General features: G+C 40.4%; 1 protein-coding gene and 1 long non-coding RNA gene across 3 annotated transcripts; both read left to right on the top strand.

Annotated features, from left to right (window-relative positions):
• Window positions 1-5,386: 5,386 nt before the first annotated feature.
• On the top strand, window positions 5,387-11,372 carry LOC146665803 (uncharacterized). Its single transcript, XM_085411217.1, has 8 exons — window positions 5,387-5,656; window positions 6,150-6,218; window positions 8,029-8,100; window positions 9,085-9,149; window positions 9,285-10,277; window positions 10,360-10,521; window positions 10,682-10,777; window positions 11,064-11,372. The coding sequence occupies exons 5-8, from the start codon at window positions 9,300-9,302 to the stop codon at window positions 11,370-11,372; spliced, it is 1,545 nt and encodes a 514-aa protein (XP_085267343.1). The 5' UTR covers window positions 5,387-5,656; window positions 6,150-6,218; window positions 8,029-8,100; window positions 9,085-9,149; window positions 9,285-9,299.
• A 3,233-nt stretch (window positions 11,373-14,605) lies between these two features.
• On the top strand, window positions 14,606-15,271 carry LOC146665802 (uncharacterized). 2 transcript variants are annotated; one of them, XR_014912416.1, is made up of 3 exons: window positions 14,606-14,761; window positions 14,852-15,058; window positions 15,138-15,271. It is a non-coding gene; the product is annotated as an uncharacterized LOC146665802 (long non-coding RNA). The 2 variants fall into 2 exon arrangements; XR_014912415.1 differs by having other exon boundaries at window positions 14,606-14,778.
• The last annotated feature ends 3,230 nt before the right edge of the window (window positions 15,272-18,501 follow it).

The raw sequence follows: 18,501 nt of genomic DNA, 5'->3' as shown, positions 1-18,501 counted from the left end.
TCTTTCCAGATTTCAGAATAGGTGACTTGAGCAAGACAGTTGATTTTGCCGGAGACAAAATCAATGGGCAATTGAGTAGCTTTAGGCTCAGAAGAATATCAACATGCTATGTTTGATGGGAAGGCTAAATGGAGTCCAACAGATAGGATAACAAAAGCAATATATTCAGCACAAGATTAAAAAAACAGTAATACTTTTGAATGCATATCAATTTACGTCACAAAGAAAATCTGGATTTTAAATTCACAGTGTTCACCAGAAAAAGACTGAAATCATCAACAAAAATGCCTTGGGCCTCATGTGCTTTAGATCAGTCAGATGGCAATTGTAGATAGTGTTTTTTACCCAGGTAAATGGAAAGAAAATCACCAAAATGATTGCTCTGATCGCGTGAAAGTGTTCATAGGGAAAAGTAACTACACAACACTTTGCCAGAGCTTCTCTAAAACTATTTCTTGCTTTTAGAAAGCTGAAAAAGGTTACACCGTGTCTTCATTTGAATGGCTTACACAGTGAATCACTAGCTTTAGCTAGTTATAAATTTTATAAAAATAATCTTGAAGATAAAAATCAGATATTGCTCTTTAGCGCAACCAAATTCCTCTAAGAATAAATGTTTCTTAACACAAAACTATGGGTGACATTTTGACCTCAAGGGTGTTAGAGCCAGAGTAATGTTTGTATGACAATTATGTATGCACAGCTGCATTTTATGTGATCGTGTGAAAGTGGAGAAATGAAAGGCCAATTAAAATAACCATCATTAGACCCCCAATCATTTGGGGTTGCACACCGAGAAATGAAAATTAGGATTGTGCTGAATTTGCCCATCCCCAGGGGTCCTAAAGCATCTCTGGTGCAATGCCTTCCAAGCTGTTTTTTGTCTTACTGTGCCATTTCAGCTCGGTTTCTCCTACCCACTGCCTCTCTGTCTGTATCTGTTTCATTTTTTCTTCCTTTTTTATTATCCCTGGCCACCCGCAAGCTGTTCTATGGTTTCGGTTTGGAAGATCTTTCAGGTGCAATTTCTCCCCTGGTAAATAAGTGTTGTGACAGGAGACAGGTTGAAGAAAAGCTTGAACCCGATGAGAGGAGAGAAGTCCCTTCCTCCTGGAGCCATGTCCCAAGGCTTATTTTCTGTGTGACTGTGGCTGCCTTTTTGTGTGCATACTTTGTGTGTATGCCTCACTGGCTGTGCAACATTACAGATAGTGGAAATTCATTTTATTGGAATAATCACTTAAGAATGAGTAAATGTTTCTATCTGACAAACTGCTTCTATGACTCTGCCATTATAAGACAGTGCAAACAGAGAACACAGGTCAGATGAAAATTTTACCCCCGTGAAACAGTGAAAATATAAGTAAATCTATGCACTGTAGGTGTTCTGCAACATAATAACAAAACAGAATAAACAAACCAAAAAGCTCCTCACCTGAGTCAAAGTTTATTATTACTTATATCACATTTTTGTCAAACAGAGAAATATAGGATGTTCAAATCTTAAATTCATGTTGGCCATTAACAGGTGTAAACCATTGCTTTCTGTTTCTCCGGTAAAATTACCTGCAATTAAGGATTCTCATCACACTTCTATGGTTGGATGCTGAAACTTTAATGGCATCACATACTTGGCATTCAACCAGAAAGAAGTAGAATGGGACTATCTGGCTACCTTCACCTTAAACATCAGCAACACCAAGTGAATTGCTTTGATATTGCTCTGGCTGCACCAGAGTTGTGGAACAACCTTCCGATTGGCATCCGGGCGTCTGACTCTATTCAATCTTTTAAATCACTGCTTAAAGCGTATTTGTTTAATCTTGCTTTTTCTACCGGTTAAATGCTGGCCTTGTTTGCAGTGATTTATTCTATTAATTTTCCTATCATGCTTTTATTTGCGCTGTGCATGTCATATCGCCATTGTGTTTTGATGGCATAGTTATATTGTGCTATAGTTATGTGCTATAGTTATACTTTTTTCTATTGGTGGCTTTTTCCTGTGAACATAATTTTACACTTTTATTTTTTGTTTTTATGACTTTGATTATACTTGTCTTAATTTGTTTTATGTTAAGCACTTTGGCATGCCGTTGGTTTTTAAATGTGCTCTATAAATAAAAATTGTTGTTGTTGTTGTTGTTGATAATTAGTTTCAGTGATTGAAGAGCCTAAATATGCTAACTGGTGCTTAATGTAAGAATACCCTACTTTATATAGCACTGGGTACACTCATGATTAATGTACTTAGGTTCTGCTGATACTCTTGACATTCTAACCAGTCTAACAATTCTAACAATGTACTTAATACATGGACAATATGTAGTTATTGCAAATTAAAATGTGAAAATACTAATTGTCTTGACCTTTTTAAGAAATACATAGTGTTTAATCTATTTATCTAGATAGATTATTAAATAACTATTTATGCAGCTATAGAGATAGATATAGAAGCCTACAGTTTAAAATATAATTCCCCACCATATTTTCTGTTTATGCCAGGGTCATAAAGCCACCAGTCTAATTAGAGATGCCAAAATCTCCTTGGCCATCCCCTCATCTCTTCTACCGTAGATTCAAAGGTTCTCCCAAGCTAATGGAGAGATACCGTCTCTCCAGCATATCCTCGTTCTGACCCAGGGTCTCTTCCCATTAGGACATGCCCAAAATACCTCACCTAGGAGGCATCCAGATGGTCCATCTGAACCTCAACTGGCAACTCGCTCCTGCATGACTGGGCTTCTCACCCTATTTCTAATGACACCCTTAGGATAAAGCTCATTATGCCACAGTTCCACAATCTTATGCAACCCAAAGTTTGAGGCCATAAGTGAGGGTAGGACTGTAGATGATTCCTTTAGCTTTGTTTACAGTACATTCGGCTTTAATTTTGTCTTCATGCTCACCTCTCACTATAGAACAACAAAACATTACAGCACCCATATCACTACAGAAACTGCACTAGTTTGTGTGTCAGTTTCCCCCTCCACTCTACCCTCACTTGTGAACAGGAGCCTGACATACTTAAGTCGCTCCAGCAGTGGCAACTCCACCCTTTTCCAGATGTGAACCATCACCTCAGAGTTGAAGGTGCTAATTGTCATATGCTCTTCTTTAAATCTGTTGGCAAACTGCTTCACTAGTCACTACTTCATGAAAGCAGAAGTATAATTTTTAAAACCTAAAAAAAGTTTTATTTGTTTCTATTTATTTTGTGAATTCTAGTGAAAAATTTCTATATCTGGGATTTTTATAAAACCCTGTATAACCATCGTGACCGTTGAACACGTCTCACTGCTATATCACGAAAAAAATCACCTAATCATCTATAATTGTAAATATTAAACAGTAATTAACACTAAGAACACAAAACCTGCTTATTATAAACTAGTCTTTATATTTAACAGGAAACCTTATGTGTGTGGGACTTACATGTGTTTCTAACACTCACTACAATGGTAGCTCAGGTAAATTTGATCTTATGATGGCCCCCAAACCAGTAATATTATTTAGGTCTCAGTTAGTTAATTTCAGGTTCCTTTGCTTACTGGTGCAAGTTTCATGTTTGTGTTAAGGCACCCTCTGCCAGGGCACCCTCTGACCTGTATGTTTCATTTCTCATCTTAAATTATGTTTATTTAACTTTTTAAACTAATTTCAAATAAATAATTGACTATTTAGATGAATAAAATGTAGATGAAAGGCTATGGAAACAAATCTGTACCATTTTAACACATGAACATTTTACATGGTTGTCTGTTCTCATGTGTGTCATACAGCAGGAAAATAGTCCATTTCTGACATGTTTGCACTACAGGGGGGAGTCCTTGGGGTTTAGGCACGATAGCTGCAGACATAAAATGCAGGAGGCAGCACACATTAAGCTCATTCGCTAGCAGTGAATTCAACAGACTATTACCTATGCTATTTGCTGATCAGCATATCTGATGTAACAGACGTTGTACTCCTTTCTATTGCAGATTCAAGACAGGGTAATTCGCATTCTCATTGTCCATTAAGCCTCTGATATTTAGTAAAGTTCAGGGTACACTGTATAAAAAGCCTGTATTTGTCAGATTAGCTGTTTTTGCTCTTTTTTAGAAAGAATGATAATAATTGAAACTAGTTAGCTTGCTTTTTAGAATAAAATTAAACACATTCAGTTAATACATACTTTTATGCAAAAGGTGAAAACTTATCAGTAGTTTTTATAGGGTTATAGGTTTTATAGACTTTATAGGTGGAAAACATTCAACATCCCACTAGTGCTTTAATATTTATTTTAATTTTGTATACTGTAATACTTATCTATTAGAGTACCATCAGTGAGGTACTATGATAACATGTCTTGATTCCTTTCAATTCACACTAAGTAGACTAACGTTATAAAGCTTCCAAAACTAGCAACAACTCTCCTTCTTACATAGTTCATGAGTCCATGTCACTGACCTAGATTCACTTTTTTTCCCCTCGCTGTTGTAGGCTCTAAACATTTGACTGTGACAAGTTAAGGATTCAATGAAATTATAGCTTTGCTTGTGTTAATTAGAGGTCTTATAAAAAACATGTCTGTAATAAATGTCCTACTTTGTTTTCTGCAAGTTGTCACTGTTCCTAGTTTAAAAGCTACCAAAGCGTAATAATGGGACTTGATCATGGTCTAGGTGAAAGCTCAAAAATGTATTTGTTGTGACAGAAGTTCAATCCGATTTCCAAGTTAGGATGTAAAATTTCCTTTTAAGTTTGCAGTCAAAAAGGAGATGTCTCACCAGGGAGACACAAGTATCTGAACAACAAAGAAAGCCATAAAATAAATAAAAAGAACACTAAATGAAAGACAACTTTTAGTGAATAACAGCCACTCCAACGCACACACTCAAACTTGCAAGCACACCCGGGGAGAGAAATAAAGAGGCAGGGGGAGATGGACAGATGCTGAACCAGAAACAAGCTAAATAAGTGATGACATGGTCTGCTCTCAGAGAGGAGATGAAATGGAAAATGTGTACAGCAGCAGAATCCAGACTGCACGCTTTGTGCAAAAAGAATGTCCTGGTCAATACTGTCCCTTTTCGTCTGAAACCAAATGTCAGTGACAGCTAATTCAGTCTTCTGTACACTGTAAAACCCAACAGTGCATCTTACTAAAAGAAGTAAGTTGTTCTTACTCAGTTCTGAAAAATAGTTAAAGTAACTTTCATGAAGTGTGTTAGGTAGACCCAAAAGTATACATATGTTATAATAACTTTATTGTAATAAGTACACATGATGTTTTTGTAATGTTTTAAGTACTGTTGCTTTAAACTGTTTAAGTAGTGTTAATTCATTTGTATTAGTCATCATCCACGGCCCCGCCCCCAGCGTTTTGCCTGGACTTGTCGGCCATGAGACACGAGTCTCGTCAAGAGAAATTTTGCAAGAGTGGAAAGTACAAGATAAACGTTATTTTTATGTTTTTTTGTTAATGCTTACTTCTAGCGTACATTTATCAGACTGCTTTGTTTTAGTTGTACTTTGTTGTAATTTATCAGACTACTTTGTTGTAGTAGCTCGTAACTTAGCTTGCCAGCACACAATTCCCGCCTAGCGCTGTATGGAGTCTGCCTTCACAATTTAAAAAATTAACGGTTGGTGGCTTGTTTCAATCAAATAGTTGGTAAGTAGTCTAATTTTTGCAAACTGCATGCCACAAAACCTTTGGTAAAATCAGTGTTTAGGCTTTTCTGACTCTGAACTTTATCAAGTTCAAATGTAGCCTACTTTTGACACAGTGAAAATGGTAGAAGATTTATTTAGTGTTCATTTTAAGAGTTTACTGGACAAGTTCACCTTCACAAATTTAAAATATGATGCTTAGTGGCATTTTAGTCGTGAAATAATTTACCTTTTCAAAGCTGCACTGCACCAAACCTAAACGTTTCTGACTCTGTACTTTCCAAGGGTTAGCCTATTGTGTACTTCACTTATGTAAAATTGCTTTATTATTTCATAACATTTAGAGTAGTTGACCAACCTGAATTGAAAATGAACTGTAGTTACTGTTTTCAAAGCTTGTGTTATCCAGGTTGACTGTTTTTAAGTGAAGTAAAAGTCTAAAAGTAAAAACTGTTCTGCTAGCTTTCTGTCCTCATGGCTTTGTGTTATTACAGTCTGACGATTGAAGGAGCAGTAGCATGCCGAGAGATCATCCAGCACTGCACTAAAGACAGCCAGTAAAGGTGATTTTAAAACGATTTGGCATCAAAATGTGGAATTGCAAGTTGTGTAGTTTTTCTACTGCCATAAAAGTCATGTTGTTGAAGCATTATCGGCTCAACCATGGTCAGTACTCCACAATTTCACCCTTACCCTGTCTCTACAACACATGCATGTGTACATTTAGTACATTTAATTCATTAAAGATACACATGTCAAGAATGCACACTCCCACACAAAGAAAAGACGGTTCTTATCTAGATTTGAATAAATATGGATTTTGTTGCCCTGTGTGTAATTTTAAGCAGCCATTTATTGAAAGCCAAATGTTTATCCATCTGAGGGGGCATTTAAAACGAAAAGAAACTGTTCCATGTCCTTTCAAGAACTGCAATTTTAAAACCAATGTATACTCAACCTTCAATGCCCACAAATGCAGAGACCACCAAAATTCAACAAGTTACAATGAAGGCATTGTGCAAAGTGTTATAAATGTAGAACAAAAAGATGACATGCAACTTGATTCAATAGAGTCATCAGATGACAATCAAGTGGCATCCACCAGTGAAATCAGTGGAATTGAGGGTTTAGAAGAGCAGTTGCAATACAATCTGGCTGGATTTTTCTTGAAAATGCAGACCATTCTCCATGTGTCCCAGAGAGCAACACAGGAGATTATTGAGCATATTGATCAGTTGTTTTTGTTATCAGTACCTCTGGTTAGAAAATCAGTTGTAGATATACTGAAAAAGCACAACTGTACATATACGGACAAACTGGTGGATGAGATTTGTCAGGCAGTTTCTGATAGTAATGTTTTACATAAATGTGTCACATCTGAAGGACCACTATCTACAGCAAAGAGGAGGAAATCATATTACGAAGCAAATTTTCCATATGTCAAACCTGTGGAGTATTTAATTGAATCGTCAAAGCACACTTATATGTATGTGCCTATTCTCACATCTTTGCAATTGTTGTTGAAAAAAAATGATGTGCTTGAAGAAATTAAACAAGCACCCACACAGATTCCTGGACATTTCATGTCATTTTGTGATGGATCCTACTACCAGGAAAATGTTCTACTGTCACAAGAGGGACAGAAATTGTCAATAATACTTTACGTGGATGATTTTGAAATCGCAAACCCACTTGGTACCTCAAAGAAAATACATAAAGTCTTTGCAGTTTATTGGACACTGGCAAACTTTCCAGTTAAATCTCGTTCTGCTCTACACATTATTGCTAAGGATTGTCTTATTGCATTGGAGTCACACTGGGTTAAATATGTACACTTGGGTTTTAAGGGGTATTTATTATTTTCTTTTTTTTTTTTTTTTGGGTTGTATGGAAGCCCCAAACGCAATTTCATTGTTCTTGACAATGACAATAAATAAATAAATACTAAAAAATACTGCACTCAGCTTGCTCTGCTGTGCAATTCCAATGATGTACGCCAGTTTGGGTATAAGGAAATGTTGTCACCACTCTTAAATGATCTGAAAACTCTTGAAGAAGTAGGTGTCTACATTGAGACTCTTGGTGAATGTCTTAAAGGCACTGTCTACTCTGTTGTGGCAGACAACCTTGCTGCCCATGGACTTGCTGGTTTCAATGAGAGTTTCAGGTCTACATATTTCTGTAGGTTTTGTCATGCCACCCAAACAGAAATGCAAACTGAAAATGCTGTTACAGGGAATTATGTAATGAGAACAAAAGATGCTCATGATAATCTTGTGCAAGAGCTTCAGAATGATGACATTGAGGAAAACTATGGTGTTAAAAACCCCTGTGTTCTTTCTGACCATCTCTCTTTCTTCCATCCTGTCACAGGCTTCCCACCTGACCTCCTACACGACCTGTTTGAAGGTGTCGTTCCAGTGGAGTTGGCACATTGTTTAAAAGGTTTGATTTCTAAGAGATATTTTACCTTAGAAGACTTAAACAGAGCAATTCTGCGCTTTCCCTACCAACATTCTGACAAAGTTGATCGCCCTCATCCAATACCCTCAAATTTTGCCAGGCGAGGGACCATTGGTGGGAACGGGCATGAAAATCATGCCCTTCTTAGACTGTTGCCTCTTCTCATTGGCTCCAAAGTTCCAGAAAGAGACACTTTTTGGGAAGTGCTAATGGATTTAAAGGACGTAGTTCAGCTTGCCATGTCTCATACTTTTAGTGACGAGACCATTCAGTACATGGCCTGTAAAATATTAGATCACAGACAACTCTTTCAGGAAGTGTTTCCTAATGTTCGATTCAGGCCAAAGCATCATTACATCGAGCATTACCCACACTTAATAAAGTGCTTTGGTCCCTTAGTTCATCTTTGGACAATGAGATTTGAGGGAAAGCATAAGGTTTTCAAAAAAATAGTTCATGACACTCACAACTACAAAAATGTACTAAAAACTTTGGCAGAGAGACATCAAAGCATGATGGCATTTTATTTGTCCTGATCAACGTTTTTCAAACCACCTGTGCAAACATCCAAAATGGAGCCTTTGTACATTTCATCATTACCTGCAGATACACAATTATTTATTTCAGGTATTGCTGACAGTGACACAATATATGCAACAAAAAAGGTTACAATTAATGGCACAAACTTTGCAATTGGCATGTTTGTATGCACAGGTGCTTATGCTGCATTGCCAGAGTTCAAAGAGATTCTTAATGTACTGCTCATCAGAAACAACATTTATTTTCTCTTGAAAGACTATGACACTTATTACGTTGAGCACTTGCGTTCATATGAAGTAGCAGAGAATCAACAGAGGGGTCTCCGTCACAGTGTAAAATCTCTGTGCCAACTGTCTGACCACATGCCGCATGTTGCTTACAAGATAGCAAATGAACTCATTCTAACAACAAACCATTTCATTCCAGTGTCTGACTAAAGAAACAGAACTGAGACATCAGCTGATTCCACCAATTTCTGAACCAATGCAAAGGTAATTCATCTATTCAGTTTTTTTGTATTCACATAAATGTTTTTATATTTTTGCACAATTAATATTTTGCAAATAACTGTAAACACAAACATGTATTAAAATGCCACTATAATATGTGAAACCTGTCTGTTACAGAAATAACAAATTCAGATGGAGGCAACAGGAATATTGAAGCTAAGGGTCATCCTTGATAAGGATAACGCTGAAAAACTTATTTTGCCATCTCGTCCAAACAGTGTGCAAGCCCTCATAGATGCGATCAAATCTAGGCTAAATTTTACTTTTGACTTTCGGCTTCAGTTTCATGACCCAGATTTTGATAATGCCTTGTGTAATTTGGTTAAAATAGAAGACCTGCCAGCTATAGCATCTGTTAAAGTTGTCAGGTTAGTTGAGCTTGACCGGATTTCAACGAGCACTGATGACACAATCCTTCAGACTGATAGCACTGATACCATAGATTCACCAGAGCGTATTAGTAGATGGCCAGAAGTTTTTATTGTTCCGCCATTTTCTTATGAAGTGGAACATGTATTAAGAGAGGGTAATGCAGCATTTGATAAAAATGGGAAAGTAATTACGCTGACACGAGATCAAAAACACAACATACTTGAGACAATGGGGGAAGAAATCTACAAACTAAAAGCATACCCTAGTACAACACAAATTGGCAAGGCTGCAGAAGCTTTAGTTAGAAAACATCCCTGTCTGAAAGAGAGGAATTCTGACACTGGGTGGGAAGGGTGGAAGAATAGCCTGAGATATAAAATGGGAAACCAAAGAAAGAAGTTGGCTAAAGCTGGCATCATGGATGTTGCTGTGAATGCTGGAAAGCGCAGCAGAACAAACCCAGATGGAGCTTCACCAAGGGCCAATATTAAAAGACCTAGGAGAGGTGAGGTCAACTTCCTTCCTTCTTATCCTTCTGGAGAAACAAGGGAGTCTCTGGAAACCAGAAGACTTGAGATGGTAGAGGAGTTCAAGAAGACCTCAGCAGAAAGAGACATCCCTCTCATTCATCAGCATATGATGCCCACTTTTGCCCTCCGGCGTGAAGAGATTGTCACCACTTCTCCTCCTGTATCAGAGCTCAAGGACAGATGGCCAGCACTCTTTCATGAGACACAGGTAAGTACAACTACATATATAACATTTGCTGTTCATATAGTATGCTGTGTTTTGCTTATAATATTTTTGGAATTCTCCTCAGCTCTACTTTGAATTTCATCGGATCACCAATCAGAATCTGCCACATGTGTTTTATGCTGCACTGGATGATTATGCTCCTCAGCTGATTGGACTTTACAAAAAGAGGAAAACTGGACGGGTCGGTGAAAGGATGGAGCAGCTTTTGTTGGCATATGGAAAACAGGTATTTAAAAATACTAATTATTATTCTGCTTGCTTGGCAGTTGCCATTGCTATGTTTATGTATGTATATATATATATATATATATATATATATATATATATATATATATATATATATATATATATATATATATATATATATATATTTTTTTTTTTTTTAGGACAAAAACGACATCTATGCAACTAGAACAGCAGCTCTGGCCGGCCTACCAATGTACCTCAAGGAGGATTCTTCAGAGATTTTCAAAACATGCAAGGTACTTGGGTATTACAATAATTTGCACATTTGAATTTAAAAAAGGTTGAAAGGAGTTTATAAGTCATCTGGACTTGGGTTGAAAGTTGAAGACGTGAAGTTGAATGACTTATAAACTTCTTTCATCCTTGATTTGACTGGATGAATGAAAAATGAACCTTCACTGTCAATTTAAAACATGTTATGATATATAGAATTTGAAAAACTGAAGAAAGGTGCCTGACCATTTGTATTTATACTTTTAACAGAGGTATTACAGATGAATAATTGTGCACTGTGTATTATAGGAGGAAATTGAGTTCTATGAAGCCACAATTGCTCTGGTTGCTGATGTCGATGAAGAGGAGGTGCCTGGAGGAGTTCCTTTCTCACCACGCCAAGTGTTCATAGTACTTGAAGATCAGGTTGTTATGACTCATCACTCATGGACTGATGCCCTGGTGTGTTTGTTTGGGCTAATCTATGCTCTGCATCTGAGCTATCCTGAGAAGTGTACTGGCTTTTTTGAGTTCATTCAAGTAGTGTTGCTGAAGCTAGACGATGAGAGAAAGCAACTAAAACCAAAATTGCAGACACTAAAAAATGAGCTTGTGTAGATGATGTTTTTTTTTCACTGTCAGTATAGTCGTGCTTTTTCAGTTATCTGTGAATGGCTTCAATAGTTTTATTTGTTCAGGGTAATTAGCTTTCTAAAAAGCAATGTGGAGAAAGCTAAGAATAAGGAGGCAATCCATATTTGACGTTTTGTTTGTGATTGAAAAAAATCTTTACATAGTGTGTAATCTTAAGCTTATTTCTAAAAACACCTTTTAGTTACATGGAAATCTTTTGGAAGATAACTGATAATTACTTGAACCATTTGGTGCAATCGGTTTCCCCAAATGGATTAAGTTGTTTAAATACAACTATTTAAGTTAATTTAACTTAATTTGAATATGAGCATGTAACACTTTAAATAAGTTTGAATAAATACAGCATCTTAGTACAACAAATTTAATGGTTTAAGTTAAAACATACTAAAAACAATGAGTAAATAAACATAATGCATTTGAGTTACATTATCATATTTGCTTTGGGTTCTTGGGACTCTAATAAAGTACTTAAATAATCCAAAACTGTTTAAGTTATAAAACTTGAATCAATTGGTGCAATCGGTTTCCCCAAATCATTTGAGTTAACTTAACTGGTCAGGTTTTACAGTGTAGGTAAACATTAGAAAACAGGGTAAACCTCTGTGAAGATTCATTAAGCGGTTTTTGATGCTAACTCTGACATATAGAAACATAAACACACAGGAACATACAAATTAGCTTTCACTTCTACCGCTTCCATAGTAAGTAAAACATTTGATTAAAATTTCTTTACCTGGTGTAAATTGCATCAGCCACTCATAATATTGGAAGGCAGATTAATGCAGGACACAACAGACACTCGAAATGCTTGTAATTCATTGAATGGGTAATTTTGTTTTATGTAGTTGCAAAGAGGAAATCACTACTTAGTCCGGATATATTTGACTTAGATTAAAAGAGACATTAATTATTGTCAGTCAAGGATATCGCCTCCCTCCCCCTTTTGTAAGTTGAACCTTATTTTTATTCCTGTGAACAGTAATTACTTTGTAGTGTCCTAAACATATTAAGCACACTGAAAACAAAGCTTTGTTGGCAAACACATAGCAAATTATACATCACTAGTTGTATAACTTAGAGTAAACACAGTAAGAAATGTCAATTAACTTGGGTAAAGGGCATTATAATTACTGTACAGTGTGTTTAACCTATAGAGAGTCCTCTTACTTCAACGTGATTCATAGAAAGTATGATTTTGTATAAATAATTTGTATTACACATAATTGCTACCTAACAATGATTATAATGTAAGAACAAGATGCCCTTTTTGCATACTATATCGAAAAAATTACTGGAATTGCAATTATACACAGCACAGACCTTCAGGCAGTGAAGCTTTGATTAAGTTTGTCACAGTTGACGATGGCCAACCATGGGGAGGTGAGGAAGGAGGACCCAGGCTCGGAGCTCTGTGTATAAGTAGTGCGTTTATTTACAGTGAAATGGAAAAACATAACAATAAATCCTCAGTGCACTCCCAACTCCCGTAACGTGTCCTCTTCCCAGCGCTAGTGTTCCTGTCTCTGCTCCTCAGTGTCTGAGCACCCCGTGCTCGCTGCCCTCTCATCTCCACGCTTCTCCTGGGAAAATAACAGAGAGGCAGCTGTCAGACACGCCACAATGCAGCAGACTAAACTTGGTAACTGGTCAAGAGACTAACGTGAAGCCACGCAATGATCCAGCGTCGGAGAAAGCTCCACCACACTCTCAAGTAGCTCCTCCGATGAGGCTAGATCAGCTGCAGGTGTGTCATGGTCTTTAGGTGTGGCCAATCACCTGCCAGGGCCACACCCACGAGGCCTGAAGGTGTTCTCCAAATACACCTGCATACTCACACACACACACATCTGCAAGCAGGGAGAAGAGGGACAGCAATAACAAAAATACATATAATATGATACAAGGCAAGGCAAGGCAAGTTTATTTGTATAGCACAATTCAACAACAAGGAGATTCAAAGTGCTTTACAGAGACATTAGAAACAAAAACAAATAAAAAGCATGATTTAAAATTGATTAAAACAAGCAAACAAACAAACAAACAAACTAATTAACAAACAAACAAAACAGTATATAAAATCAAAACAGATAAAATCAGAACAGTAGATATAATCAGTAGTTAAAATGTTAGTTTTGAAATTTAAGCTTAAAAGTGTGGATTTGGTGCTTTATTCAAAAGCAGCTGAGAATAGGTGAGTCTTCAACCTGGATTTAAATAAACTGAGTGTTTCAGCTGATCTGAGGCTTTCTAGGAGTTTGTTCCAGATATAAGGAGCATAAAAGCTGAATGCAGCTTCTCCGTGTCTGGTTCTGACTCTGGGAACTGATAAAAGACCGGATCCAGATGACCTGAGGGATCTGGAAGGTTCATACTGTGTCAGGAGGTCACTGATGTATTTTGGTCCTAAACCATTCAGAGCTTTATAGACCAGCATCACAACTTTTAAGTGTATCCTCTGACGGACAGGCAGCCAGTGTAAAGACCTCAGACCTCCCTCAAGTCCATAACTGCTCAGGGACCCTGGGTTGCTCAGACCCAGGACCCTGACAAAGTTAAATTATGGTAAGGGTTAAATTTTATTGAGCACTTTTACCTTTTTTCAGTAGTGAAACCAATAACCTACCATGTTATAATTCATGTATAGTATTTACACTCAAGAAGATCCAATCATCACAAAAGCATAAGCATAAATCTAAGAGAGCCAACAAACATCGTATTGATCTGTCATATTGATCTTTCAAGAGTGACCAAGTGATGAACTGCATTGAGTTGCATTGATGCATTGAGTAATATGCACACAAAACCTTCTGCTTTTGAGCAACGCTGGAAAGTTAACAGTTGAAAGGTTCAAAGGTAAAAATATGACCATATAGTGAAGCAAAGCAGTCACAGCATAATGTTGGAAGCCACATTAATGCTCATTTAAAGTAGCTAGGGTAAATCATAAAAATAAAATAACACATTTTTTCACATTCCCGTTGGCACTAGTTTTAGAAGCTGGACGGATGTTCAGAACTCTAGACCTCAAACTCACATACTCAAGTATCACAAATGTGTCAAATGCATAAACTTGATTTCCTATATAGCATACATTTTTGGAGGCTCAGGCAATAGCCCATGGTCATATCGTGAACATGTCAGGATAACACGATATTCTAACACCAATTATTTTTTGATGATTGAATCAACTTGTCATGGTCTACGGTGGGTGGCTGGAGTTTCCATTAGGCTCCTGAACTGACCTGGGATCCGCCCCTGGGCAGGGCCAACTCCAGCTCCTGCACACCTGGAGCCTATTGCAGGCTATCAAGCCAGAGGGATTTAAACCACACATCGATGTTCACTCACTGCCAGTTCGTCATCAACCCATGTTGGTAACAGGTCTTGTGTTTCAAGTTCTCGCTGTGATTCATCTTACTAACTAAGACTCTTTTGTGCTACAGTCGCTGTACCCACCCTGGCTCACTCCACCTCCGGACTCGGAATACCTAGTGATCATTTTGGAAATCCCTCTGTGCCTCACCTGCCTGCCCTCCTGCCATCACACTCCATCTGGAGCCCCGGATCTCAGGTCAGCCTTTCCACGCCACTCAGCCTCCCCTGGATCTTCATCATCCCCCTCTCAAACACTCCAGGTCCCTAACTGCAAAGTAAGAATTGCTGCTCTTATACTGGCCACTTCTGAGCTGCCTTCACTACCTGCCTAACTTCTATATCCTCTCCCCTCAGTGTGACTGTTCCCCACTCAGCTCCGTTCCACTTCTCAGGCCTCGTTCCCTCGCCCTAGCCACGTTCCCCTGGGCACGCCACACCAAGGCTCCACGTCTCGTCATTTTCTGTCTTTGCCACGTTTCCCTTTTTTTTGTTCCCCTTGCACTTAACCGTAATAAACTATTAAATCATCTACCGTCTCCGCTCTGGGTTCCTGCACCTGGGTCCTATTCAGTACCGGCCATCCGTCGCCGTGACAGTACGAACTGGCCAACAAATGGACTCAGCAGACCCAGTACGTGCAGCAGTCTCCAAGCAGGGAGCCATTTTAGGGGCTCATGAGCAAGCGTTGCAGGTTCTCGACACCCGGTGTCAAGCCATAGGCGAGACCCAGGCTAGGATCTTAGCTTCCCTGCAGGAGATTCAGTCGGCTCTTTCCCCTCCTCCAGGCCCATCCTCCGCGTCCCCTGCGCCCGTGGCAGAACCTCCCCAGTCCTCCCCAGCTCCGACCCCTTCGGGCTCCGTGTTTCGCGATGCTGCATTCCCAGAACCCGAGCCGTACTCTGGGGAGCGGGGCCGCTGTACGGCCTTTCTACTGAAATGTTCTCTCGCGTTCACGCATTCACCCCGTTCATTTACTAGCGAATCAGCTCGGGTAGCATATCTGGTGGCTAAGCTACAGGGCAAGGCGCTGTTATGGGCCGAGGCGTACCTGTCGGCTCACCCGCTCCCAACCTGCTCGTTTGATGATTTTCTGTGCGAGTTTAAAAAGACCTTTACTCACCCAGTATCGGAGGGTAGTTCTGATGAAAGGTTGCTCGGGTTGCAACAGGGGAGCCGGAGTGTCGCGGAGTTCATTATCGACTTCCGTACTGCAGCCGCCGAGGCCAATTGGCCCGATCATGCCCTTCGGGGAGTGTTCCGTCGCGCCTTAAACGACGAGCTCAAAGACCAGCTCGCTTCCCGCGATGAGCCCAAATCCTTTGAAGACTTGGTCTCCCTTTCCCTTCGGATAGATAATCGCCTGAGGGAAAGGGAGGCAGAAAAGAACCAGAAACATCGTAAACCTGCGCCTCGTACGTTTTCACTTCCTCCACCGTCACGTCCGGTGTCAACATCCGCTCCCGTTTCCGTGGAAACGGACGCCGTTCCGGAGCCTATGTTAATCGGCCGCTCTCGTCTCACACCAGAGGAGCGAGAACGACGGCTTCGGTCGGGCGCGTGTTTTTACTGTGGCTCAGTGGAGCATAGGTTAGCGCAGTGTTCGGTTCGGCCAAAAGGCTACGCCCGCCGGTAATTTCGGGGATACAGGTGGGCGGATCCTCTTTCAGTTCCAAACCCCGGTTAATTCTACCAGTCACCCTGTGTCTAAATAAGGTTTCTCACCCCCTCTATGCTCTCGTTGATTCCGGAGCAGAGCAAAATTTAATAGATTTAGCTCTCGCTAGACGCCTTCATTTGCCACTCAAGACTCTCGATCCTCCCATCCCTGTTACCGCATTAAACGATCAAATATTCTCTCAGATAACCCATCAGGCTGGCCCCGTAACCCTCGTCACCTCTGGAAACCACCATGAAGCCATTACCTTATTCACCTTCTCTTCTCCTGATTCACCACTCATCCTAGGCTACCCCTGGCTACAGAAACATAACCCTCATATAGACTGGTCTGGAAGTAAAATCGCTAGTTGGAGCCCCTTTTGTCTAGCCCACTGCCTCAAGTCTGCCCTACCGCCGGGGGCCCCTGACACTAACACCTCGGGCGTTGATCCGGTTGACCTCACACTCGTCCCACCTGAGTACCATGACCTCCAGGAAGTTTTCAGTAAAGACAGAGCGTCGTCCTTACCACCCCACAGGCCTTATGACTGCGCTATCGACCTTCTACCTGGTGCTCCGCTTCCCTCTAGCCGGCTATTCAACATCTCCAGACCAGAAAGAGAGTCCATGGAAAAGTACATCCACGAGTCATTAGCTGCAGGTATCATCCGCCCATCCTCCTCTCCAGTGGCCGCCGGCTTCTTTTTTGTGGAAAAGAAGGATAAATCACTCCGTCCATGCATAGACTACAGAGGGTTAAACGACATCACCATTAAAAACAAATATCCTTTACCCCTTATCAGCTCAGCCTTCGAACCCCTCCATGAAGTCACCGTATTCACCAAACTGGATCTCCGCAATGCCTACCACCTTGTCCGCATCAGGGAAGGGGACGAATGGAAAACGGCTTTTAATACGCCCCTAGGTCATTTTGAGTATTTGGTCATGCCGTTTGGGTTAACCAATGCCCCCGCTGTCTTTCAGAACCTGGTCAACGACGTGCTCCGTGATTTCCTGAACCAGTTTGTCTTTGTTTATCTTGATGACATACTCATTTTCTCCAAGACCCCCCAGGAACACCATGTCCACGTCCGAGCAGTCCTCCAACGCCTCCTGGAAAACCGACTTTACGTCAAAGCCGAGAAATGTGAGTTTCATGCACAATCTGTCACTTTTCTTGGCTATATACTCGCAGGAGGGCAGGTGAAGACTGATCCAGCCAAGATCCGCACGATCCTAGAGTGGCCCACGCCCACGTCACGTAAGCACTTACAACGTTTCCTCGGCTTTGCCAATTTCTACCGGAGGTTTATTCGCAACTACAGCCAGGTAGCCACTCCTCTCACTACACTCACATCCACCAAAAGACAGTTCATCTGGACACCTGAAGCTGAGGTAGCATTCAGTAGGCTCAAGCGCCTATTTACTTCAGCTCCAGTATTGTGTCACCCAGATCACTCCAAGCCATTTGTTCTAGAGGTAGACGCGTCCGACGTCGGCGTCGGAGCGGTCCTTTCACAGCATTCAGGTTCCAAGGCCAAGTTACACCCATGTGCCTTTTTTTCACGTCGACTCTCGTCAGCTGAACGCAACTATGATGTAGGAGACAGAGAGTTGCTGGCTATTAAGTTAGCCCTGGAAGAGTGGCGTCACCTATTGGAAGGAGCTGAACACCCATTCACCATCTTCACAGATCATAAAAACCTTACTTACCTCAAAACAGCTAAGCGTCTAAACGCCCGCCAGGCCCGTTGGTCTCTGTTCTTTGATCGCTTCAAGTTTGCCATCTCTTTCCGTCCAGGTTCCAAGAACGCCAAGGCTGACGCCCTGTCTCGTCTTTACGACCCAGACGCTGAACCCACCGAACCAGCTCCTGTGCTTCCTGCCTCCTGCCGCGTAGCGTTTTTATCCTGGGACATAGAGGAATCCATCCAGCGTGCTTTACTGGATGAACCAGACCCTGGCACAGGTCCTCCGGGCCGCCGCTTCGTTCCCACAGCAACCCGTTCGGCTGTAATTAAGTGGGCTCATACCTCCCGGTTTTCCTGCCATCCTGGAATCG

This window comes from Rhamphochromis longiceps, linkage group LG7 (assembly GCF_057381845.1).
Source record: "Rhamphochromis longiceps isolate RC_006_pf linkage group LG7, R_longiceps_female_GT1.1, whole genome shotgun sequence".
Classification (NCBI taxonomy): Eukaryota; Metazoa; Chordata; class Actinopteri; order Cichliformes; family Cichlidae; genus Rhamphochromis; species Rhamphochromis longiceps.
This window is presented reverse-complemented; position numbering and strand designations above follow the sequence as displayed.